Here is a 24860-nt window from a genome sequence, read left to right on the forward strand (position 1 = left end):
AGCCGATCAATGAGTTAGCGCTAAGAGGGAAAATAGAGGAATTCCAGATCAAGCTACAGAACAGGTATTCGGCTTTAAGCCACGAAGAGGATCTTAGTGTTGAAGCAATGAACGACAATCTTGTGGGCATCATTAAGGAGTGTGCAATAGAAGTCGGTGGTAACTCCGTTAGACAGGATACGAGTAAGCTATCGCAGGAGACGAAAGATCTGATCAAGAAACGCCAATGTATGAAAGCCTCTAACCCTACAGCTAGAATAGAACTGGCAGAACTTTCGAAGTTAATCAACAAGCGTAAGACAGCTGACATAAGGAAGTATAACATGGATAGAATTGAACAAGCTCTCAGGAACGGAGGAAGCCTAAAAGCAGTGAAGAAGAAACTAGGAATTGGCAAGAATCAGATGTATGCGCTAAGAGACAAAGCCGGCAATATCATTACTAATATGGATGAGATAGTTCAAGTGGCTGAGGAGTTCTATAGAGATTTATACAGTACGAGTGGCACCCACGATGATAATGGAAGAGAGAATAATCTAGAGGAATTCGATATCCCAGTAGTAACGCCGGAAGAAGTAAAGAAAGCCTTGGGAGCTATGCAAAGGGGGAAGGCAGCTGGGGAGGATCAGGTAACAGCAGATTTGCTGAAGGATGGTGGGCAGATTGTTCTAGAAAAACTGGCCAGCCTCTATACGCAATGCCTCAAGACCTCGAGCGTACCCGAATCTTGGAAGAACGCTAACATAATCCTAATCCATAAGAAAGGCGACGCCAAAGACTTGAAAAATTATAGACCGATCAGCTTACTGTCCGTTGCCTACAAAGTATTTACTAAGGTAATTGCAAATAGAATCCGGAACACCTTAGACTTCCGTCAACCAAAGGACCAGGCAGGATTCCGTAAAGGCTACTCAACAATAGATCATATTCACACTATCAATCAGGTGATAGAGAAATGTGCGGAATATAACCAACCATTATATATAGCTTTCATTGATTACGAGAAAGCGTTTGATTCAGTCGAAACCTCAGCAGTCATGGAGGCATTGCGGAATCAGGGTGTAGACGAGCCGTATGTAAAAATACTGAAAGATATCTATAGCGGCTCCACAGCCACTGTACTCCTCCATAAAGAAAGCAACAAAATCCCAATAAAGAAAGGCGTCAGGCAGGGAGATACGATCTCTCCAATGCTATTCACAGCGTGTTTACAGGAGGTATTCAGAGACCTGGATTGGGAAGAATTGGGGATAAGAGTAAATGGAGAATACCTTAGTAACTTGCGCTTCGCTGATGATATTGCCTTGCTTAGTAACTCAGGGGACCAACTGCAATGCATGCTCACTGATCTGGAGAGGCAGAGCAGAAGGGTGGGACTAAAAATGAATCTGCAGAAAACTAAAGTAATGTTTAACAGTCTCGGAAGGGAACAGCAGTTTACGATAGGTAGCGAGGCACTGGAAGTGGTAAGAGAATACATCTACTTAGGACAGGTAGTGACTGCTGATCCAGATCATGAGAGTGAAATAATCAGAAGAATAAGAATGGGCTGGGGTGCGTTTGGCAGGCATTCGCAGATCATGAACAGCAGGTTGCCATTATCCCTCAAGAGAAAAGTGTATAACAGCTGTGTCTTACCAGTACTCACGTACGGGGCAGAAACCTGGAGGCTTACGAAAAGGGTTCTACTTAAATTGAGGACGACGCAACGAGCTATGGAAAGAAAAATGATAGGTGTAACGTTAAGGGATAAGAAAAGAGCAGATTGGGTGAGGGAACAAACGCGCGTTAATGACATCTTAGTTGAAATCAAGAAAAAGAAATGGGCATGGGCAGGACATGTAATGAGGAGGGAAGATAACCGATGGTCATTAAGGGTTACGGACTGGATTCCGAGGGAAGGGAAGCGTAGCAGGGGGCGACAGAAAGTTAGGTGGGCAGATGAGATTAGGAAGTTTGGAGGGTCAACATGGCCACAATTAGTACATGACCGGGGTAGTTGGAGAAGTATGGGAGAGGCCTTTGCCCTGCAGTGGGCGTAATCAGGCTGATGATGATGATGATGATGATTTATGTAATTGTATTGTCCTCTCTGTTATGACCCTCTATGAGGGTTGACAGTATTAATAAATAAATAAATAGACAACGAGGAATGTGGGTAAGAACACTTTATTTTCAGCACACATGTTTTTTTAATGAACTGCTGTTATACTGCTAAAATCTGCACATTTAATAAAAGTACACTGCTTTGCTTCATCACTCCATGCTAAGTGCAAGTATCCTGTACCAGGAAGTCAAACCAAGACGTGGGATGTTCAGTCTGTGAAAATAAAAACGAGTTTGAAACATTAACATGCAAAAACTAAAGCACACTCAAGAAAATAAACACAGCACAGGAACATATCCAATGAATCAGAATTACCCTTGAGAGCAAACATATAGTTTCTATGGCACAGTGAAGAAACCTTATTCCTCCAGCTTTTTTGTGCGCGCGAGAAAATATGAAAGTGCATGCGTTCTCCCCATATTGTGTATCTGTCACCTTTTCACACACAACAAAGATGATGTCTCAATGTGCCCAACTGTCTTTGCATATCCATTTCTCTGCTCTCATACCATGATACCTACAGTTAAAGGCTGTAGCAATGCTTAGCTTGAATGAACCAACACAAGCTACATGCACTGCGCTGTTGAACATGGCATTGTAAGTTAGATTCATGCACAGCACATTCATGTGCCATAAACATTTGATTGTGATTGTAGGCGAGATAAATAAAAAGAAGGTATGTAAATAAGAATATTCCCTAATAAGCTGTGCAGAAGTGCTCTCCCGTTTGGACAGAAGCCGAGCACAGCTGCAGTGAACAAGAAGCCAACTTATACAGCATTTAAAATCTAGGTTCTAAATGTGCTACAGATTTTTCTGAATTCATGGTCGAAAATCTAGGTGTTAAAGGTGACAAACATTTAAACAGGTCTCTATTCGGACTGGTAATGCTATGTGTCACCTAGTTTGATAAAATATGCCATATCACTGGTCTCCCAAGCTACGGCTGCTGTCCAGTTGCAAGTGCAAATCACTCAATTATGTCTAGGGCACGTTTGCGCAAAAGGCAGCCAAGATTACTGTGCCAATGAGATCTATTTCCTGACATCTGATTTCTTCTCAGAAAGCTACTTCTAAAAAAAAACCTTCACAACAACATAACCCAAACCTTTCTTGAGTAAAGCCATCACACTGGACCTTGAACACTAATTACACAGTGGCTCTTTGTGATGTAATGTTATGTATGTCAGCACCTAACGAAGTACAGGAAAATTTAATAATGGCAGCGTGACAGGTACACAAAAAAGTAAAGGGATAAAACATCACACAAGCTGCCAACAGTGTTCATATCTCCATTTCAATGTGGATGTTTTTAGCAGTGAATACATGTTCTCATTAAACTGAGTCATATTATTACAAAAGCGAAGGGCAAGGGTCTTTACATTCTAAACTGACAAATGTGCTTTATTGCAATTCACCGCAATACAGGAGGTGTTTTGCAGTGAACCATCACATAAGGTTTTGGCTAACTACGGCGGGCGTGTCCTACAGCGGGGCCTCTTGTGTATTGCGGTAAAGCGTATTATTGTGACAAGAGCTAACCTGGCACGTATGGCTTTAGCCAACAAAAGTTCTCAAGACATCATGCATCCTGCCACGAAAATCTGCTTTGATGAGAGTAGAACATTAGGTTCGTCGCTGACAGAAACCATACATTCCAGATTCACGTAAATCTTTCCCAATATCGGCATGCTTCACCGCAACACACAACTATGTTGCGGTGATAACGGTGGTCGAACAGGCTGGTGCAAATGTTTCGACACGGGAGCATGCCTTCATCAGGACAACTGCTTTCCTTGGCAGTTTTCATATACGTGAGTGCCCCCAACTCCCAACAGGGGAGATTTACCTGGACCTTTGCCAAGAGACGTACCGACCAGCGTTTGGTAGTGGCTGGTAGAGATGCAGGAGTCTAAAAAGCGTTGCGAAATTCGGTTCCGTAAGGTTACCTTCACCGCAATACAAATATGTTAAGCGGTTAGACATACAAAATATTTTGCGGTGAATCATAGCAAGGGTATCCGGCCTTTGATGCAAAGCAGCTTTCCAAGAGGCACGGTAATGCCGTGGTTAGTTATGCAGTTCCCCGCATGCGAGTGAGTTCCCTGCGTTCGGCGGTTTCCCAGTGACATACAAAATTACATTGATTGACTGTGTTGTAAATGGGCGACGGCACTATATGCTGATGCAAAAGCGTCGTTTCGCTTTCGAAAACTGCGCTCGGCTAAAGAGAACAACCTTGACTCGCATATGACCAAAGCAGTTGAACAGGAAACTACGAAATTACGTAGCTGTTATGGAAGAAATCAACAGCTCAGAAAAAAATGGCCGTGTAAACATTAACTGGCTTACGAGGTCGACAAACCAACGGTTCAAAGCATCACAGCCACGTCCGAAATAGCGCTGAAGGCCGGCCAGTACACTTAGGCGCCTCAACGCGCGTAATGTAACAGGAGACGACAGGTGCACGCGTACATCATTAAGGAACACATATTATTTATGTCGGTGAAAGCGGTCACTCTTCAGTTCTGACATGCTTCAGCGCGTAACACTAGTCTACTGCGGCGAAGCTGACTTCAGGACCCCGATTTCTTCAACTCATCTGGCGAGGCAGGTCCGTTTATCACGCTTGGCAACGTTTGACATTTGCTGCCTTAATTTCGTTCGTTCTTTTTTAATTTTCTTATCACAGTGACCCTGTATCACGCAGTAGCAGAGCTAGTGCCGCGTCTTAACTGCGTAAGGAAAGGCAAGCGTGTATACGCAGCAGGCACGGCGGCATTGGCTCTTGTTTGGAAACTTCAAGAGACGCTCTTCCGCGCAGCGATGTCATTTGTATTATTAAAAGAATGCAGGTGACGATTAAATGAGCCGCAGCAAAGCTGTAAAAAAGCAGTAGTAATGCTGTTCTAAGATCCTCTCGCTCGAGCGAGATGGTCTTAGAAAAAAAGCGCGATGTAACGCGATCTGACGGAACAGCTCGTCATGCCAGTGTTTTCTTACGTCCTCGTTCTTTCGCGCATCCTCCCTGAACCAGACTACTGAATGGTTCTGTGCACGCACTGACGATCCTGACGGAGGCAATACCACTCACATGAGCAGCTTTATATATGCCACGGCCCATTCCACATGCCGGCTGCAATTTGACGCGGCCAGGAGGCAAAATATGCGCACAAGGTACTTAATGGTAACGCATCAAACTGCTCACAGCCCCAATCCTTTATTACGCGCATATAGCGTGGAAAGATGAATTACTCACGCTCTAAGTGGGCACGGAATACGGACCGTTTCGCAGCGCAGCCGGCTCCGTAAGACGGCCGCCATGGAAATGAGCGGATGTGACATCATGGGTTATAGCGGACGTGACGTCATGGGTGAACGTAGACATTTCGGGCACCTTTCGTTTGCTGTGCCCCGGGCACAGCAGACACGGCCAATGAAGAAATGCATTTCGAATATCGAGCAATCAAAGGCAAGCACGAGGTGGCGACGCGGGGACACGTACCCCTCCTCCATGCGGGGACACATGCACATCGCCTGGAACACGGGCAGTTTCTTGGACTCTGTTCCGCGTTTCCCACGTTATTCCTTCAGAGAACACCCAATGGAACACCTTTCTTTGGCTAGCAAATCTGTGATGGTTGTTTGGTTCACTGTAGCAGTTATCGTTGACTGTGTAGTCTATAATTTGGTTCAAGTCTCCGTACTTGGCCGTACCGTACCAAGCCGCACTCTATCCAATCCTAGCCACTTGTAGAACCATATCCCATAGAGTTTCCTACAAAAATTACTAGAGGGAACTCTGGCGCTGCAGTCGTTGTCCTATTAGGGTGCCTCGATGCGCGCGCGCCCTCTCGAGCGCGCGCGCGCATCGAGGCACCCTATGTCCTATGTCCTTGGGTAAGAAGCGTATCCCCGCAGGCTGGCTGTACCCGGTTTGGAGGCAAACCGGATGTGACGTGTGCCAGTGGCGTACTCCCTGCCCCCAGATAGGTACTTGTACGCCTAGGGAAAGACGCTGCTAGGTGCTGCTGCTAAATCCCTGTGGTTTCTGCCAGCCACATGCGGCCATTGCCGGCTCACGTAGGTTCGTTCGCGTGGTCTTGTTACGCCTCGCTGGATCGTGTTCAGTCATGCCGTCCTTGCGCGGCGTGATTGTCGGTGAGTCAGGTTAAATTCTTAAATAGGTCGCGCCTGCGCCTAATTGAGTCTATAAAAGCCTGCACATTCAGTTTTGCTAGCTACAATGCAGTGCGGCTGGCGTGAGCTGTCTCCACGATGCGCTTCGAGCGTGTCGATTTCGCCGTTCTTTATGTTGGCGTTAACGACCTTGAAAGCAACATGGATCCACAAGAAATGTGCGACATCAAGGTAAGTCTACTGAAATCACAAAATTTGAAACAATAAGCGCTAATAGTTGTGTTTTCTTTTAAATTTTAGGCCTTGATTGTTCAACGAGACGGCCCCCGTCGTGCTGGTTTTCAAGGTGCTCCCTCGCTGCCTAGAAGATGCTGATGCGGAATAGAAAATGCAAAAACGTCGCTTGCTCAACCGCAAATTGACGGCTACGCTGAAGCGCATGCCGTGTCTGCGGAATTTGAACCCCGAGGTATGGACCCCCTTTTTCCAGCGGCATGCCGTTACATACCGTCAGGAACACGCTTGGCTTATTTCTGACTCGGTAAAAAATGTTTCACTTTTTCTCGCTTCTCGCTGCGGAAGAAATGCGGACCGTTTGTCGTAGTTGTGTCTCCATTACAGGGTGGCATTACTGCGGTGAATAAAGCAAGTGTTGCCGTACATACTGTGCGCATTTCACCCTTTGTTGGGCGGTCGGAAAATATTGGTCCCACTTTTCAGGGCTACTTCGCTATTATGTAGCGGTGAAGTGTAATTTCTACCATTGAACATTCCTGTGTAGATGTGTTTCTGAATCACGTTAAGCACGTTTTTTTCGTCCATTTCTTTGTCAAACAACGCGATAGAGCGATTGCGCAGATTGTTTACTTCCCTTTCTACAATGTTTAGTTTATTCTGTCGCCTTCCTTCAAACCACCACAGCGGCAAATGGACTTTTTTTATCGAAATTCCGCGTTTTCATAATAGCTGAATTTTGGTGCGGTTAGGTGTCTAAATTTCTCGTACCCACAGCTACCAAAACAGTTGATCAAATTATTAGCATCGCGAACAAATCGCATTCCTACATATGCGAGCTGCTACATATGAGCCCTCAAGAATTTTCAAGAAGCATCTTTTTTCTAAGAACCCTTGCGATATTGGAAAGCCCTGATCGAGGATTCTCATACAAAGCATGCTCAGTAAGTATAATGAAAACATGCACAAACAATGTATAATGTACTGGGTACTCTGGCTGCTTCTAATCACATTACAGGTGACCACGAGTAGGTAGAAACGGGCCTTGAGTCTGTATAGTGGGACGTAATATTCCCACTTTTCGCTATTACCGAATCGTAGTCAGCTTTGAGATTTTACGTTATGTAAAAAATGCTTCATAAAAAAAAGCACTTGTAATGTCTCGGACACAAAGCGGCCTGTTCTCTGCTTGCGTCTATGAAAGGGTTAAGATGCACACACTATTCAAAGGTCGCATTGAGAACCGAGTTGCAGGCGCTACTATGCTCCGCAAGCAGCAGGATACTAAAAGGAGAAATGAGCAACACCGTACTGCCTTCATTTCTTCAAACCCTTCAACAAAGCTTGAACAAGAAATGCACGCGAGGGTGTCACTACAGACAGCTGCGGCAACACTGACGCATGCGCGAGAATATAAAATGAGGTGCAGCTGTGCGGTGCACGCTGCCATGAAGTTCGAATTAGTTTCCCCCCTTGCGAAACTACCGCAAAGGACATATTGCATCCATCGGTGTTAATATATTTTCTAGCATATTTTCTTGTTTTCAGCCAACATACACATCCCCGTTAAATCAAATAGATCACTGTAGATGGCGGCCACAAGCATATTACAAGGACTGTGAATTGGAAGCTGTTAGCTACCTGTGGCACAAAGTCGTGCAAGGGTACACGTAGTCTTTGTGTGCACATTGACTTCATGTTTTACCAATTTGACTGGCTCCTATTGCACTCCGGCTGAATAGCAATAACACACAGGCCACGTTACGTTCGAGCTACTCGAAAGCTTGCATTAGTGAAAAACATCTAAACTTTTTCTGGTACAGCCGTGCGTTGTTCGAAGTGTCTCAATGCATTGCAGTGATTGAACAGGCACATATTAGCTGTACCACTTGGATTTCAGCATGCATGCGTCGGCTGGACAAAAAATTCTACCATATTTTACCTCCAAACTTTTGCTCACGATTGGAAAGCGCTGTTTCTGTTGTAAATAGATGTGGCTTGCACACAAGGTATGTGCATGCTAAGTGTCTTGGTAAAGAAAAGTAAAGGTATGCTGCATGAACAGAAGGTGCTGCAGCCACATAACCTGACCTTTGATCTTCATTATGCTCACAGATTGAAGGGATGGAACTAAGTGCGTGTCTTTTAGATGCTTGATTTCAGCCAGTTAAATTTGCCAACATGGGGATTCAAACCACTGGTGTCCATCTGCTGTTGGGCTGAACTCTCAATTTAGTGAGACTACTAACTACTGCGTTCATTGGTGCTGACAGATATCAAGTCCGTTGTAGCTCAGCATTACTGTATTCTGTCACCAAAATGCTAGAGAACCACTTGAGATCCTTCGATGTCAGCATCCTCATAATCAGTGGGCACCCCATAAGAAAAATAGGTCAACTTTGGCTGGTATCCTTGCAAGTGTGAGAAGGCTAGGCCACAGAAACTCGTCTTTCTGATTTGTGCACTATTCAGGCACGTTAAAATGTGGGGAGCCTAGACATCTAAAAGACGAGGAGCAAGCAAATTGAATGCAGCTACCAAGCAAAAAATGTGGAAGCGTAAGCTGTTGATTTTTTACTCTAAAGGCACGTTCACACCAAAGACGGAGCGGCTAAACCGGGCAAAGCTCTTGGCCAGGGGATAAAAGTAGGCGTTAAACGTGGCGGCAAGCCCGATTGCTTGCGGACCACTTTTCCCGCCCGCCAGAGCTGTCCGATTTGCCGCGGCCAATCAGAACACCAGACAACGCTGGCGTGTGCTGCGCGATAAGGATGGACGACCGGTGCCACGAGACGGCGACAAGTGCGCCACGAAAACGTTAGATGCTCCGCCTCGGCGGTGCGGGCAGCCAGGCAAGCCGTCCAGTATACAGGGTGTTTCAGCTAACTAGTGCCGAGGCACAAAGAAACAACTAGGCCTGCAGTACTCAAATACAATCAATTCAGTAGACTACCCTGTTGAGCAACTTTAATACTTACGGCTCATTGAGAAACATCTAACTGCTTCATTTTTATGAAGATAGCTGCTGTGGTTATTTTTTCAGGACGAAAGAAAGTGCACAAAATCAAAAAAAGTACCATGCAACTATGCACTTTTTAGCAGTGATGAACAAATGAACAATGCGGCATGCAGACAGGATGTAAAAAATATGCAGATCCGACACACTGTGAAAATTATGTAAGCAGCTTTCTTTGCTGCTTGTGTTCATTGATGGCATTTGGCAGTGATATGTTAAATGTTACCTCGCATGCACCACTTGTGTTCGTAGTACACAGAGCTCATAGGCAGACGTGCGCTCCGATGCTCAAGGTGGTGCTGTGCACCATCCATATCCTGTGAGAGTAGTGGCACTGTCATTCCCTCACACGGCGCATCGCATGGCGGGTGAGGTAGAGAAATCCGTTTATTGAATCCTTAGGAGAAATAGTTGCTGCCACGTCCTGTGCCCGACAGAGCAGCGCCTGCTGGCCACACAGGCTTCTGTCATGCAGCATGGCCTCCCAGTGTTGTAGTGTAGGGACATTGAAGTTTTGATGCTGGACCACCACTTGCATACTGTCCTTTTGACGCCGTGGTGCTGTATTGCAGCCTTGCATCTGCACATCCTGTCTCAATTGTTGGCATGGACACACTTGCCGTGTTTATTTTTTCAGAAATAGCATAAACATGCCATACCACACCTTGAACTATCATTATAATATTTTTAGTTTGCCACCACAACTGTCACCATGTCTAGATGTAGTATTTTTCTTTTAAAGAGACTCTATACAAAGGATGCTTTCTGATGGCATCTTTACCTTCTTGTATGATCATTCAGCGAGCACAAAGTGCTGCAGCTTCTGCAATGCTTTTGTCTATTCCTTCCAGGCACACTACTGTCAATGTATCATTAGCGCTGAAATAGAATACCGCCCGTTGCTCAAAGCAGCTTCAATATAGATTCCAATCGGAAGAATAGGCAGACTTGTGGCAGTATACAACTTTCTATAGCCATAAAAGGCAAGCTAGCATAGTGGGGCATCTCAATGCTTGTAAAAGCATTCAACTGCATTTATCTCCAAATAACTAAGCTCAAGCAGACACTGCCAAAATTCGTTCTTCTCATGGTGAGTCGGTGCGGGAACTTGAACGTGTCGCTTTTCCTTCATTTTTGTGTCTCTTATGGTTTTGCTAAGGCTCTTGCCACAGCAAAATTCCTCTTGTGGTATTTTAGAAGGGTAATTTAATAATCACCTAGGCGATGTCATTTCCTTCATTTGGTTGCACTGTGTGCATCAGTGCAATAAGTGGGTCAAACGGCTTAATACGAAATGTCGCCAGGCCATTTTGGCACGACACTTGTGGATAACATTTTGGTGTGGCTTGGGCGAGACTGAAAGAGAGAAATTGACACATACAAGCACAAAGGCCAGGCACTGTTCCCTTGTGGCCTGCACAACCACTAGAATAGCAGCTAGTCTTATCAATTCATACCGAGTATCACAAAGTGTAACATTGCAAGAACTGTAGCTTGGTTGATGAGACAAGGCACTTATAGCTGTAGCTGAAACATGTGTGATCAACATGTACAAGGTTACAATACTCTACACCCTTTTTGTATTTAAGTTTTTAACTTTGCCCACAATCTGATTACAGCTTTACAGAGTTCCTTGGAAAATCCTCCCATGCACCTGCCATGTACATTGCCCTCCTCCTCGATGTGGCGTGCAAGATGGCAGCAGCAGCTGTGGGAACAGTTGAAGAGGCGAAGAAAGGTCCACTTTATAATAGGTTGTATGTAAATAAAACTGATCGACCTCAACAGATTCGGCTTCCACTTTTGTCAAGACAATTGTCAGCAAAGCAATGGAGCAATTTCAGTAGGGCGATAGTAATTAGTGCATAGAAATTCTTGGAAGCCCCGTCAGCTGTCTTGGTGAGGTGGTTTAGGCAGGGAATGCCAATTCATGAGGGATGGTCATGGCTACCATGTTCAATGTATGTGCAGCATTAATCAGTTCTCTAGACAGAGTGCACTAATGTCACATGATACATTTTCAAACCTCGCATGCTTTCTTTGGGGCTGAGAAAATTATTGAAGCATGAAACTCAGCATGTTGCAGTTTTCAATTAACCATCACTGCATTTGTCCATTCTTGAAACAAATTTTATTGTGCCAAATGCATACAGAATGAATGTGGAATATCCAAAGTACATTTTGCTTGTGTTGGTCAAGCAGCTGGCAGAACAAAACCACAAAGTTCCAAAGCAGAAAGGTAACACTTCTTTTGAAGTACACAACTGGCGAAACAGTGTTGCTAACACACGAGTGCAAAACTTGCCGCCGATTAAAAAAAAGGGAGCTGCTACACACCACTTCGTTCCTTGACCATTTATTTTTTCTTTTGTGGCTGATTGTTAAAAATCCTTGCTATAGCAAATGCAAGGACATCAGAAAATCAACGCACAACAGATATTGGTGCAATGGTGTAAAGTAATGAAGATATAATTTTGCATGCACATTATTTAGTCTGAAATAGAGGGATACAGCACAAACGTTACTCTTCAATCCCAATAAAAAATATGGAACTCGTGGGCTACACGAGGGCTACGGATAAATCTTGAGGGCCTCGGATTCTGTAATGTGCAGCTATACTTAAGTACACAAGCATTTTTGGATTCTGCCTCTACCTGGGTGCAGCTTTGTGACCTGGAATGAAAAGCCACAGCCATCGAGCTGCTGCAGTGGCGACATCACAGTAAAAGGTAATAGCGAAAAATTAAAACAATAATATGGCCATGCAACTTGCACATCAGATAGGTCACCTGAAGCTTCTATTTCCAATTTTTCTGGTGTTGCATAGGACAAAAATTTTGAAAAGTGATAGTGTACGATTTTCATACATTAACAATTATGCATATCTAGTTTTTTTTTTAACCATGCAGATATTTAGCAAAAAGTTTTGAGCACAGAGAGCCTGTCGTTCTTGCAAAGGAGTTTCTAGGTGAGGAGGACACACTTTGCTGCTAATGCGAGTTTCAGAAAATTAATTTTGAAAAATTCAGTCACTTTTTTATTAGTAACTTGGCGGCAGCCTTCTAAATGGCATATATGGAGGCAGTCACATGTGAACGCACACCCTTTCTTTTTCGAAATCTCGAAAATTGCACTCATTTTGAAATATTCATTATCGCGCTCAATTGAGTACAATCAAAACTTGGTGCATCCTGCTCCACATCAGGCGGCAGTGCCCTGTCAAGAAGTGTGGGACAAAGCTTAAATGATAGCCTGACACGGCACACTGATGCACATGCTTGCAAGGCAAAGTGTGTCGTATCAGCTGCTACAATGACTGGCCAAGATGTTGTTTCAGACTTTCTCGAGCCTGTTGTCGGGGGTGTTTCCATCTGATGAGGTAGCGGGACCTTCTTTTCTGCGCTCCCAGCACACTCTGTTCCAATATTGCCTCGATTTACCAGTGAAATTCAATGATGAATATCTTGAATTAGGTGCAACTTTCAAGATTTGTAAGAAATGAGAGTGCTATAAAATGTGACTGCCTCCAAATTTGTGGAGTTCCAAAATAGAGGAATTCCTCTGCAAGAATGCCACATTTGCTGCGCTCATAACTTTAAAACAAGAAAATCTGTATGGTAATAAAAGACACCCTGTACATATACAGTGTGCATTGGAGCATTTCATGCAACCAATATTCAAGCACCTTCTGTCTACAAAGAATTCATAAAGCAAATTTATGCTTGGAATCAGTTACGAGCACTGGAAATGCAAACACTGTGACGAACCCTGGTCACATGCCAGGCATTGTGTTGCTGCTCTCTGCGTAGGGCCTATGAATAAAAACCACCTTCAACATTACACAGTAAGCTACCAATTGCTATGTGTAGGAAGACTTAGTTCTTCAAATGCAATTATGACCTAGACATTCTAAAGCTTTTCTGATAATGTACTTTTAGTGAACAAGTACCCCGAACTTGAACAACTCTGAAGCTATAATGCCATTATTATCTGAAAGATGCACTACACATTTTTTTAACGCAGTAAGGAAACATTCATAATCGACAATGCCACCATAAACATGAGAGTCATATAATATTGCACTGCGTGCAGCAAGGATAGCACAATCTCGCACAAAAGATTAGTCTCTCCCGCAGACTTTGAGGGCTTCTTTATTATGTCTCACTTATGATGCCGTGACATGGTACGAAACCATGATGACGTAACTTATGATCATGAGTTACTCTTGAATGAAAGCTTATGCACACATGCATATTCCTGCATTGTAACTCTGGAGTGCACTTACAGTAAGGACACTGTGAAAAGAAGAAAAGGCCAACAGCAAGAACCAGGCAGCGCAGTGCTGTTTGCAGCACCTTCTCGGCTGTTGTCGGTTTAAGTCACCTTCACTGCAGCAGAGTCGTGTTATGCGGCGAAGCATATTTAGCATCATGCAGTGAAGCATATCTGAAGTTAAAGGGGACACTGTTACGGGGCCCCTGCTGGTGCTTATGGTTACCCGACACTATCAGCTTAAGTACTCGTACTGTGACCTCTTCATGCATTTGGACAACACCAATCGCCATGTGAAAACCTCTGTTCACTACTAATCTTGCTAAGAGCCTAAATTGTTTCCAAACTACAAATTTCACCAAGTGGCAAACTTGGCAATGCTTCTGGAACCTCTTTCTAAAGTACTTTAATACTACCAGGATGCTTCAATGTCAAACTGGATTAAAAACCTGGAATGAGATTGCGCAAGCTTCTAGCTTTCTGACTGTTTGCTTCACCTTCTACATCAGTGAGTAGGCAGTGTTCAATAGGCGCTCCCGCTTCACCAAGCAGACGGCCGCTGACGAAAGCACGGTGAAGGCGAATAATGAGAGCGCAAGCAAACATTCAGAATGCAAGATCTCGCCCTTGGATTTAGAGAAAGGAAGGATAATTTCAACACCAAGGAACACCCACACTGGGCAACATTCATGCACCAGCTTGTCAGTTTTTTGATGCTCCCACTACTTGTGCTGAGGTCGCGAGAAAATCCCAGAGAGAGTATACAATTCGAGAATCATGTACCTCTTACATTGTGGATGTCCTTGCACTGTGCTAACGCATGAACACCACCACGTCTCAAAATGATCGAATGAGACATATTAAAGGCACAAACACTGTTACCTTATACGTCCTTGGTATGCAGAACCCCAGCACCTCCACCACTTCTAAGGAACCGCTTTATTCTTGCCGAGCTAGAGCTATGGCGAGGAAGAAGCGACACACACTACGTACGGATGAGGAAGATGAAGGAAAGTCACATTGCGCTCACAATATCGCTAACGTGGTAGTTTCCCAAAGGAAACGGTCACACCACTGCGTATAAAGTGTATGCACAGGGATTCTCATATGTCTTCCCTGTCCAAGGGACTGGTGGCAAGCACCACAAAGCAGCACTGGTCAGGTGCATTCCAATTAAATTCTTAAGAATTGAGAAAAGGCCGATTCAACACAAAGCAACGACCTGACACCCTTGCCAACAAACCTGTTGAACTGGCATTAAGTTTCAGATATTTGCGGCCACACATATGTAAACCAATGGGCAAGGTTCTGACTGGTGTTGTAGAAGTCGCGGGGCGCTTTTTTCGTTGCGACGATAGATCGGATTCATTTACAAGTAGTGCTCCAGGAGGGCACATGTAACCGGCAAACAGAGGCCTCAGGAGAGCATTAGATTATAATCAAGAAGGCGGCAGGGTACCCAAGGGGCAGCGGAGGGATCAAAACTGGAAGCAGGTTATGTTGCCCCAACTCACGGACCACCCTGACTCCAGCCTTGTCCGCGAAAGCGGACAGCTGATCTTAAAATGCGTCAGAAAATTCGGAAAGTACGACTTACACACAGCCTACAGACATCAAGATATACTACTAGCACGCGCAGGCCTCGGCGAGCCCCAACTCATGGACCAGTCCGCGTTCTAGCTCTGGTGTCCCCGTTACCGATTTGGTGTCCTGGAGACGCCGCCAATAATATGAAATAGTGACACGTTGTTACTAGTAAAAAACACGATTTAAGCCGCTAACGCTACGTACAGCACTGCCGCGCCCAACAACTTCTACAACGCCTGTGAGAACTTCACCAAGCAATGGTTGTTCTTGGCAATACTAAGAACTTGTGAATCTTGTGTACCGCTCATGCTTAACTTTGTAGTGCACTGTGGCTTAGTGAAGCACTACGATTGCGTGTAGCATACGTACACATCTTACCTGATAGACGGTGAACGGGGTCTTGTACAAATATCCGCTGAAGAAGAAAAGACTACACCTTCACATGTGTTAAAACACATGCCAAACTTGAAAAAACAGACGTACAATGAACCTCCACACGCTAAAATAGCAAAAGCATCACTTAATAGCCGAAAACTATTGAAAACTTTGCAAGCGCCATGGCAAGCGCAAATCCGCCATTGCTGCTGATATTGATGTTGATCAGGCTGTCCCCTTGCGATCGAGTCGGCAAGCGCGTGGAAGCGCGTTTCTTTATTCTATGGAAGCGCAATTGGCGCAAATAAACAAATAAAACTGTGAATCAACTCCAAATACACACACGCAAAAGAAAAATCGTCGGGATTCTCTATAACGACGTTTCCAACCCCTTGACCGATATTTCGTACAGCTCGTTGCATTAATTAAAATACCTGCAGTGCATTGTTTTCATAACGCGCAAAAAAAATTCTGCACTTAAGCTTACCCGCACAAACACGCGGCGCAAATTCGTAGAACGCCACCAGTGCAGCCCCCACCCGCCAAGAAAATATATGACTAGTCAATAATAATAGCATATAATTATAATGTGAGCCTCGGCGCAATCAATGGAGAATTCAATTTTATTTGTTATAGAAAATCAAATGCAATGCAGTAAACAATGGATAGAATTAGGCATATAGCTTCCTGGAGTCTAAAAAAAATCTGCCTTGAAACTTGACGTGGTGACACCGCAAATTGTTGGTATACGATTGAAAATAATTGCTATAGTGTGTTCGTGTATGAGTAAGCTTCTCAAAAGGAGTTTCAAGTGTTTCCATGGTATGGCAAGCTTATATCTTGATTCATCAAGTTTTTTTTATTCATGTTGTTCAATTATGTTTAAAAAGCGAATTGTAAATCCCAATGGTTTTGTTTTTTACCAGGGGAACACAGAGTTGAGCCACTGTTTTGAAACAAACTTTTATTTAAAGGTAGTTACAAGTAACACCGACACCCTCGCTCATGACAAAACAACTTTCACTCGCTGTGTCCAGACACTTGGTTCAAGGTGCATGTAATGCTTCATCTCCAAGCTTCGCGTGGTTTCTTAAAGGCATTGTGAAATCTACACGGTGTTTTTATTTTACACCTCCTCATCTCATAGCACAAGATCTGAAATGCGTGAACAAGAAGAATCAGGCCAGCACATATTCACAGAAATGAACTCTTCACAGTGCAGTTGACAAGTGCAAAAATTACAGCAGAAACTGCCAGTCACATGATATGAGCACAACATAACTGTTCTTTTTGCGGGAAAGCCTCAATCCCATGCCGACATTAACCTATATGGTGGTCATCACTGGCAATGTTTGAAAGATTTTCATAAAATAGAGACTGAATGTCTGGAGTATTTATCATAAGGGAAGTAGAAACTCGCACATCTTCTAAACAGCCCTTTACAGTGCTAAATGTATGCTGGCTATTGATAGTAATAAATAGTATGACTGTTACAACTGTTAAACAAGACAAAAGCTCACAGGAATATGAAGGCTTGAAGTGATAAACAGTGTTTGGAGGGGGAATGTAGCTGGAGTGAACCTTTTGACAAAGATTTGTTTTCGTCAGTGCCGCAATTAAGTTCGGCACAGCAATCTTTATGCACGCTTAGCTCACTTTCCCACACCCTCAATGTAGGATGAAGAGGAGAATAAGAAAGTGCGTAGAATGAAGTTGAAGTGTAGAAAAGAAATGGGGAGATTGTCTTAAATTCTTAAACATTTTATTTTTGTTCATTTTCTCCAGTTAGCTTCACCAATTTCAGTCTTTTAATAAAGATAGCCTAATTTCACCCAAATCTTGGCCAATCCCCCACAGTGGGTGTGCGCCATCGCATAAGGAGTACCATACCATACCATACCAAATGGGGAGACAGTGAAAGAGAAGGTAGGAGCACTGTTGTAGATTATTCTTCGAAGGCTACTCTTCCAAAAGAAAAAGAGAAAAATATTAAATGTGTAAGGAAGCATTGCCAATTGTTATTATGCCTACTCAAGTAAGAGATATGCACCATAAGGGATGCAATATAAAACTGATCTGATATGTAGAGTGGCCTAAAGCTTTCTGCATAGTCTTTACAATCATTATGACACTGTCTGCTGCAGCCAAATATGCAGAAGTTTTAATTGAGTGCTCATGACCAGAGCAACTTATCCAGACTGCACACAATACCACTGCATATGCCCTCTATTTTGGTAATCTGAAAAATAAAAGTTTATTCAAATGGGCAATAAGAACATCACATGGAACACAAAATCTAGATCGAATTATGAGGCATGCCACAGTGCGGGACTCAGTAATATTTTTGACCACCTCGGGTTTTGTGATGCGCACTTAAATTCAACTACACACTTTTTTTTTTCATTTCACCACCACTGAAATGCAGCCACCTTTGCTGGGATTGAACCCGCAAGCTCGTGCTCAACAGTGCAACATCATAACTACTGCGCTACTGAGTGTTAACACAAATTTATAAGTAGCAAAACACATTGGAGGCTTTTGCACACTGAAACACTACACACCATCCAATGCACTTCCTTACATCTATGTACAGACATACTTACCAGCGGCTCATATGACAAGCATGGAGGCGTGCTCTAACAAACTACCATCCAACAGCTGCCACATACCAGAGATGACCACTGGGTCTGTACCTATCTTCACAGAACACTTACCAGCAGCTCATACAACAAGCATGGAGGCATCTCTCGTGCTCTAACACACATACCATCCAGCTGTGACATATGGCTGCACACCACAGACAAAAACAGACGGGCTAATCATCAGAGACCACATGTCATGATTTGTTAACATGCGAGCCCTCAACCTGCTTCAATAAGGCATGACAGCACAGCACTACTGCACCACTTCTCTCTTCCTAACTGCACTGGAGGCTTGTTACCAGTAATCGTGCCCTGCTGACATGGTTATCTCTTGTTTCTATGTTGCTGTCCCTAAGCTGTTATTTAAGGACTTCCTTTTGAGCTTCAGTGGGCCTTGAAAGGCTAGATGATGGCTGCGACAATCTAGGGTTTTTTGTAGAGTGAAATCTTAACAGGTGCACAACTTTTTTGTTGGCTGGTTCATTTGAATGGTCTGGCATCTTTCTTTTTGGGTCACTTTCACTTTCAACAAGCATGAAAACTGGCTCAAACAAATTGTTTGCCTTCTCAGCCACACCCTCAGAGACTTCACCATCTGATATTGCCTGTCTGACCGAGTCCATTTTTGCTCTTAAGAGTGCTCAGCTTTACACTGCTTTGGCTGCTTCCAGCTTTGTTATACTCTGTACAATGTGCAATGCCCGACTTGCCTCACATGCTTCTTCGGGTGAGCTCTCATGGGCCTTGTTGCTGCTAGTTGGATTAGCGATGACCACACAGTGAATGTGCTTGCACACTGTAAAGTGTATAAGATGGTCATAGCAAGTGCACATGTAAGTATGCACACACACTGCACATTCCTTACACCTCAAAGGACAGCAAGCACCATCTCCCACTTTTGACACTTTATATGAGAGCCCTTTAATAGACTGAGATGGCACAGTCTATATGCCATCTTCATTTAATTTGGCACAGCCATCTTCATTTAATTTGGCTCAAGCTGCCATTTCACTGCCAGACCTGTGGTTCTTCTGAATTCTGCTCAGCTTCTTACCTGTTGCCCCTTTCATCATCTGGATAGCTCTTTTCATTAAAAATGATTTGTCAAGTCCATGAGGGCAGAAATAAGTTTGTCACCATGCTTATTCTGTTTTCTCTCCAGCATAGTATGCTTTAACGTCCTGCGCTTGCTCTCAAGGTGCATGTTAGTGTTGACAGCTGCTCTAGTCCTAAAGCAATAGGCCCACTCTTGCGGCCTAACTGCATAGTGGTCATTGAAGTACTTCAGGAAGTCCCTCAGTTTTCCTTCCTCACTAGAAAGGAATTGCTTAAAATAATCTTCAAATGCCTTTTCCGCGAGGAACTCTGCCACACACTATGGTAAACATGTGGCCTTAGCTGTTTCTCTACACACTCGAGTATCTTCTTACGCCAATTGTTATCCACATGCCAGGCACTGAGAAGTTTCTGTTTTGCGGCACCCATGACCATGGACCATGCTTTGTAGAATTGCGACGCATCATCAGATATCAATGTCTTAGCAGCCACTTTTTTGGCCATGGCCGACTCCAGATATTTGAAGAATGCTGTCAAAGTTTGCTCGTTCATCCGGTTGCAGATGAAATAAGCTATAGCTACACCTGATCCTATTTTATCTAGCACCAGAAGAGTGGTCAGCTCAAACTGGTACTCTGTAGTTCCATGTGTGGAGTCAAGACATACAGTACCTGCAGGGCCCAATTTTTCTAGTAGCTCCTTCTGAGACTCTGTCATCAGAACAACAGCAAAGTCTGCTGAAGGAAATGTACCACTTGGGTCCACTGCACCTTGTGCCTTGTACAGGCGGACAAGTGTTTCACCTTTTTCTTTCATCACAAGCACCCACATGTCTACACTGATAGCGTCATTAGTGTGACAATGTTCAGGAGCAGCAATGTTAAACTGCTGTTTGATGTTATGCAGGGTTGAGCACTCTGCCAAGTGCACGGGCCTCAGCTTGGATGCCACAGATGTTCTTACTCGCTTTAGAATGGTTTTCATGGGCACACCCCTTTCTAGGTTCTCTGCTACGCTGGCCTTTTCCTTGTCACTCATTCTCAAGTGCTGAATTTCTGGCTTATGACCGTAATGGTTTCTTTGATACCTGACTTTTATGGTGGTGCCTTCAGGTGTCGGACGGTAATTGTGACGGTAATAAATGAAAGACATATCTTACCAGACCTACAGCTCCCCTGACTTTTCTCCCGACGGTCACTATGACCTTCCTTTTTCCTTGCCTCGCCTGATCTATTACAGTAATAGTGGATCCTTGTTTCTCCACTGGCCAGCTTTTTGGGGTCCCTGGGCAAAATGAACCAGCAGTTTTGGCTACCCTCTTCTTCTGCTTTCCATTCATGAAATTCTGTAATAAAAGCACAAAATAGCATTAGATAGTGACAAGTACTATTGGGAGAGAGATGCAAACAAAAATAATCACTCTGAAGGCTTTGGACACGGGCTAATGTAGCATTTATTTTACTCCCTCACCTTCAACTCGACTGTGTCATGAGGTCACCCTTGATATTGCTCAAATTTATGTTAAAATTGAATTTCAAATGCAATGCGCCATAACTTCAAAAAATTTATCATATTAGTTTTGTTTTAATAAGAAACAAATATGAAACTTAAGCATGATCTATGCTCACTCCTTCCTCAATATTGAATCAGACTGTACATTCATAGCAATGCTGTTACGATAAGACAAAGACGAACTGAGAGCACATGGTGCAAGCTACGCCCCAGAACAGTGTGAATCCCTTCTCTCAGTTTCTTCTTGAAAAGCTCCTTCTTTTCAAGAAGAGCTTGATTTTTTACTGTAGATAGGGGCTTGGCGAGGGAGTGTTCCATCGTCATGCGGTTATGATCTGGCTTGGGCATGCGCCTGGTTCGAAGAGGCAGCATTATGTGTGATTTCAATAAACCAGTTGCTAGTCTGCGTTCGTCCTGTCTTCTTCTACGTTGGTGTCTTTTCTCAAGCGCAGTTTAAGTTCACAAAAAGATGCCTTACCAAGTAGCCTCCTAACACACTCTTCTTAAAGAAAAAAGGATTGCGCGTGCGTCAAATTTCGCTCTACTTTATGAAATCTACAACCAGAGTCCTTCTATTGAGGGACTGTGGTACTACTAAAGAATTTTCCCAAAGTACGCCGGGAGACCAAGCCGCTGACAGCCGCAATTGCAAGTGTGGTCGTGGACCTACGTCGGCCTGCATTCGGACCTATTGCGGCCTGCACTGAGGCGAAGACTACACCACGCACGCAAGTAGCGCAGAGCAACGTCAGAACGCAGAGCAAATCCCTCCTCTCGTTTAAGTAAAAAAAAAAAAGGAGGGGGGGGGGTTGCGCGAGCGTCACATTTCGCTCTATTCTATGAAATGTACTGCTAAAGAGTTTGCCCACAATACGCTGTGAAACCATCCCGGCGACATCCGCAAATTCATGTATGGTACCGGTTCTGCGTCTCTGCCGCATTGCAACGTGCACTGAGGCGAAGACTAGGCCACGCACGTATGTAGCACAGAGCAACGTCAGAACGCAGAACAGCTTACTCCTGTCGCTTAAAAAAATAAGAAGATGTACAAACGTCAAATTTCACTCCACTTGCTGTGCAGGAAAGCAGACAATGCCAAACGTACGTCATGTAGCGCATCGCTGGGAGCGCGCACACATGACTATACTATAGATGGATAAACAAACAAATTATATTTAACGAGGATACAAACTTCAAAATACCCCAAGGAAATAAATTAGGCACCTGCGCAAAAGCTGCTCTTCGCGAAACAGATAGAGAAAAAGAAAACAAAGGCCCGCAAAGCATAAACAACTGCCTTTTTGGAGGCACACTGCGCAACAAGAAATTAAAAAAAGTCCAAGATATAATATTGCGTTTAAACGTCATTTGCTCACGATGACAGAGAATAAACTTAATAAAACTGTTCCTCACCCTTATTGTTCCGGAACACCAGCTGCACGTTATCAGCCTCGAAGTTGTGCGCAGCGATCTGGTGCACCGAATACTTCTCCATTGTAGGCAGGGAAGTGCCACATACGTCGCATTTCATCAATTTCTTGACATCCACGGCCATTTTGTGAACGTTCCTGATGTGTTGCAGCATGTTCTTCCTCTGTATGAATAGTTTGCTGCAGAATTCGCAGCGACGATCGTCATCGCCGATGGCAGCTCGATCACAGACGTGCGCCATTCCGACATTGCACGCACTAGGGTGGTTGTATAATCCGGCAGCAATACAGGGAAGAAACCTCCCCAATCACGTGACACACTAGGTATTCAGTGGCTCCCTAGGGACAGTTGGAAACCAACTTAGGGAACTAACATCCGGGAACGCAGGGTCACGTGGATGCTGCCTTCTATTGTTCACCGGCCTCAGCCGGCCTGCGGGGAAACGCATGTCTTGGGTAGGGTGGGAAGTACATGGATTTGTCTGATCTTCGTGCTTGTGGATTCAGACGTTCTTGTAGCTTTGTATATTAGCCTATATAAATCTTATTGTCGTATATTTCAGCGCAATCTATATTCTTCGAAGTGCAGAAGACGCCGGGAACGCGTACAATTGCTATTAATTGCAACGATTGAGCTTGTCCAGGTGGCCAAATCGAAACGCGCCAAGCGTCTCAAAGCACTGGCATGGCACTGGCATGCCCACGATAAATTCATAAGGGTGTTTCATTCGCTTGTCGATACATGCGTCCGTGGCTTAATATCAGGCTTCTAAGCTATCAGGCTTCTGTTCAAATATCAGGCTTCTGTGCTAGAGTTCCTGTGTTCGAATCCTGCCGTAGGGCAATTTTAATGATGTTCATTTAATTGTTTATTACGGAATACGCTGTTGAAAATGACGAGTTTCAAAAGTCACAAAGTTGTTTGAAGCCAAAAGGGACGAAGTTAAGGCAAATCCATGTACTTCCCATAATTCCCATGCTGGGACAACCGCTCTCGTTGCAGCTCCCGTAGACACTAGCGCCAGAGTTCCCTCTAGTGATTTTTGTAGGAAACTCTATGCCATATCCGACGAGACGTTCATTAAGGGATCGCCAGTCGTTTGTGCGCAGGCGTCAGTAAGAGAGGGCGCGAGAGAGAAAATCTGGGGGCTTTTGCTCCTGACTCTGCCTAGGCACTACGGCGGAGGTTTCTTTGCGCGTGTTGCATGCGTTTGTCCACGACCTACTGTATAAAGGGCGACCTGCGCATCCCGTGGTCGCCTACGGCAGCGCGGCCGAAGAAATACCACGTGATCATTGAGTAGGGACCAAGCGTGCCGGTAGATGCCGCCAGTGCTCACCCTCACAGCAACGCCCGAAACGCTCCGGCCCTGCCTTCAGGAGTATGGCGATGACGGTAAAAATTCGCAGAGGAGCTGCAGTAAACTCGGCATTTCACATTATTGACAGGGTGCGGCTAGAAAAAATTGGAGGACGCTTAAGCTTCGCCTTCAACAGTGGAACGCGACAGCGTTCCCGTCGACCCGCCAAGGGGTGTAAGACAATGGGCTACGGCGCAGCGACTACGCGCCCCGCATCGGACGCGGTGAGCTTCGAGCAACGCAACGTTCGGCGCGACAACGAAATGTGCGCCTGAGCAAGCGACGCACGCCTGAGCCTTAGAAACAGCTCGTTTCTAAGGCAACACCGCGTTCACTAGAGGCGCTTTTGTACCGCTTTGAAGCATCGAACAATTATTTTACTCAGAACGTTACTTATACAAGCGAAGTGTTGAAACTGCTGAGTGATCCGCCAAATTGGCTTTCAGTGTTGGACAGCTTGGCTTCGATGAAGCCATTTTAACATGACACGTCAGTCTTAGTAACGACTAGACGTTTTAACATTCGGTTTTATTTGACAATATTTGTATGTACTTGCCAAGCCGGTAATAAAGAAAAAATAACTCGTGGCTCAGTGGTAACGTCTCCGTCTCACATTCCGGAGACCCTGGTTCGATTCCCACCCAGCCCATCTTGCAAGTTGTTTTTATTCATGCCTGCTGGGATTTATCGCTCACGGCCAACGCCGCCGACGACACCGGCTTTTCTGCGACACGAGCTCCTTAACGCTGTCGCGTTAAAATGCGCGTCGATACATGCGATACATGCCCCCGATATTTGGTATCTTTGCTGTGCAGTGCAATGAAATCTTAAACTACTTTGAAGGCGCGGCCGCGCGGCTGCTAGGATTGAAATAGTGCAATCCCTTAGAGCTTTTTTCCCCTCATTGTCTGCTGAAATGTTGGTTAGTGCTGTGGTGCCAATATGATCTGGTGTGCACTTTCCGCGCTAGCCGAGGCCTGAGCGCGCCCGCACTTCATTCTCCCGTAGGTTTCGCTAGTCCCGAGCCGGACGCAGTGAACGCACTACGTACCGCTTTGCAGGGCCCACGCGTTCCTTTGCTGCATTCGGCACGTTCACTGAAGTGACGTGCCGTTGAGAGCGCGGCAG

The 24860-nt window shown here is 44.7% G+C and overlaps 1 protein-coding gene and 2 long non-coding RNA genes across 8 annotated transcripts; 1 reads left to right on the forward strand and 2 right to left on the reverse strand.

Annotated features, from left to right (window-relative positions):
* Positions 1-2153: 2153 nt before the first annotated feature.
* Positions 2154-5549, reverse strand: LOC140218929 (uncharacterized). The gene is made up of 2 exons (XR_011895079.1): positions 5367-5549; positions 2154-2320 (listed from the first exon to the last, which is right to left on the reverse strand). It is a non-coding gene; the product is annotated as an uncharacterized lncRNA (long non-coding RNA).
* Positions 5550-6009: 460 nt separating this feature from the next.
* On the forward strand, positions 6010-11284 carry LOC129382229 (uncharacterized). Its single transcript, XR_008610325.2, has 2 exons — positions 6010-6716; positions 11117-11284. It is a non-coding gene; the product is annotated as an uncharacterized lncRNA (long non-coding RNA).
* On the reverse strand, positions 9649-22646 carry LOC126521682 (uncharacterized). 6 transcript variants are annotated; one of them, XR_011895081.1, is made up of 5 exons: positions 22355-22646; positions 19084-20774; positions 15735-16886; positions 14652-14728; positions 9649-10853 (listed from the first exon to the last, which is right to left on the reverse strand). XR_011895081.1 is itself a non-coding variant. In XM_050170411.3 (3 exons), exons 1-3 carry the CDS (start codon positions 22611-22613, stop codon positions 16873-16875), a joined length of 459 nt encoding a protein of 152 aa, XP_050026368.2. In that variant the 5' UTR covers positions 22614-22646; the 3' UTR covers positions 16676-16872. The 6 variants fall into 6 exon arrangements, 1 of the variants encoding a protein (XP_050026368.2); XR_011895080.1 differs by lacking the exon at positions 9649-10853 and adding an exon at positions 11606-12170; XR_011895084.1 differs by lacking the exons at positions 9649-10853; positions 22355-22646 and adding exons at positions 11606-12170; positions 21995-22017.
* Positions 22647-24860: the final 2214 nt, after the last annotated feature.

This window comes from Dermacentor andersoni, chromosome 6 (assembly GCF_023375885.2).
Source record: "Dermacentor andersoni chromosome 6, qqDerAnde1_hic_scaffold, whole genome shotgun sequence".
NCBI lineage: Eukaryota > Metazoa > Arthropoda > Arachnida > Ixodida > Ixodidae > Dermacentor > Dermacentor andersoni.

Excerpts from the sequence above, each read along its gene's own strand:
- LOC126521682 (XM_050170411.3), bottom strand. The coding sequence starts at position 22,613 with ATGGCGCACGTCTGTGATCGAGCTGCCATCGGCGATGACGATCGTCGC. Across the intron at positions 20,775-22,354 it reads GGTGTTCCGGAACAATAAGG|AATTTCATGAATGGAAAGCA; the intron begins GTGAGGAACAGT and ends CTTTTATTACAG.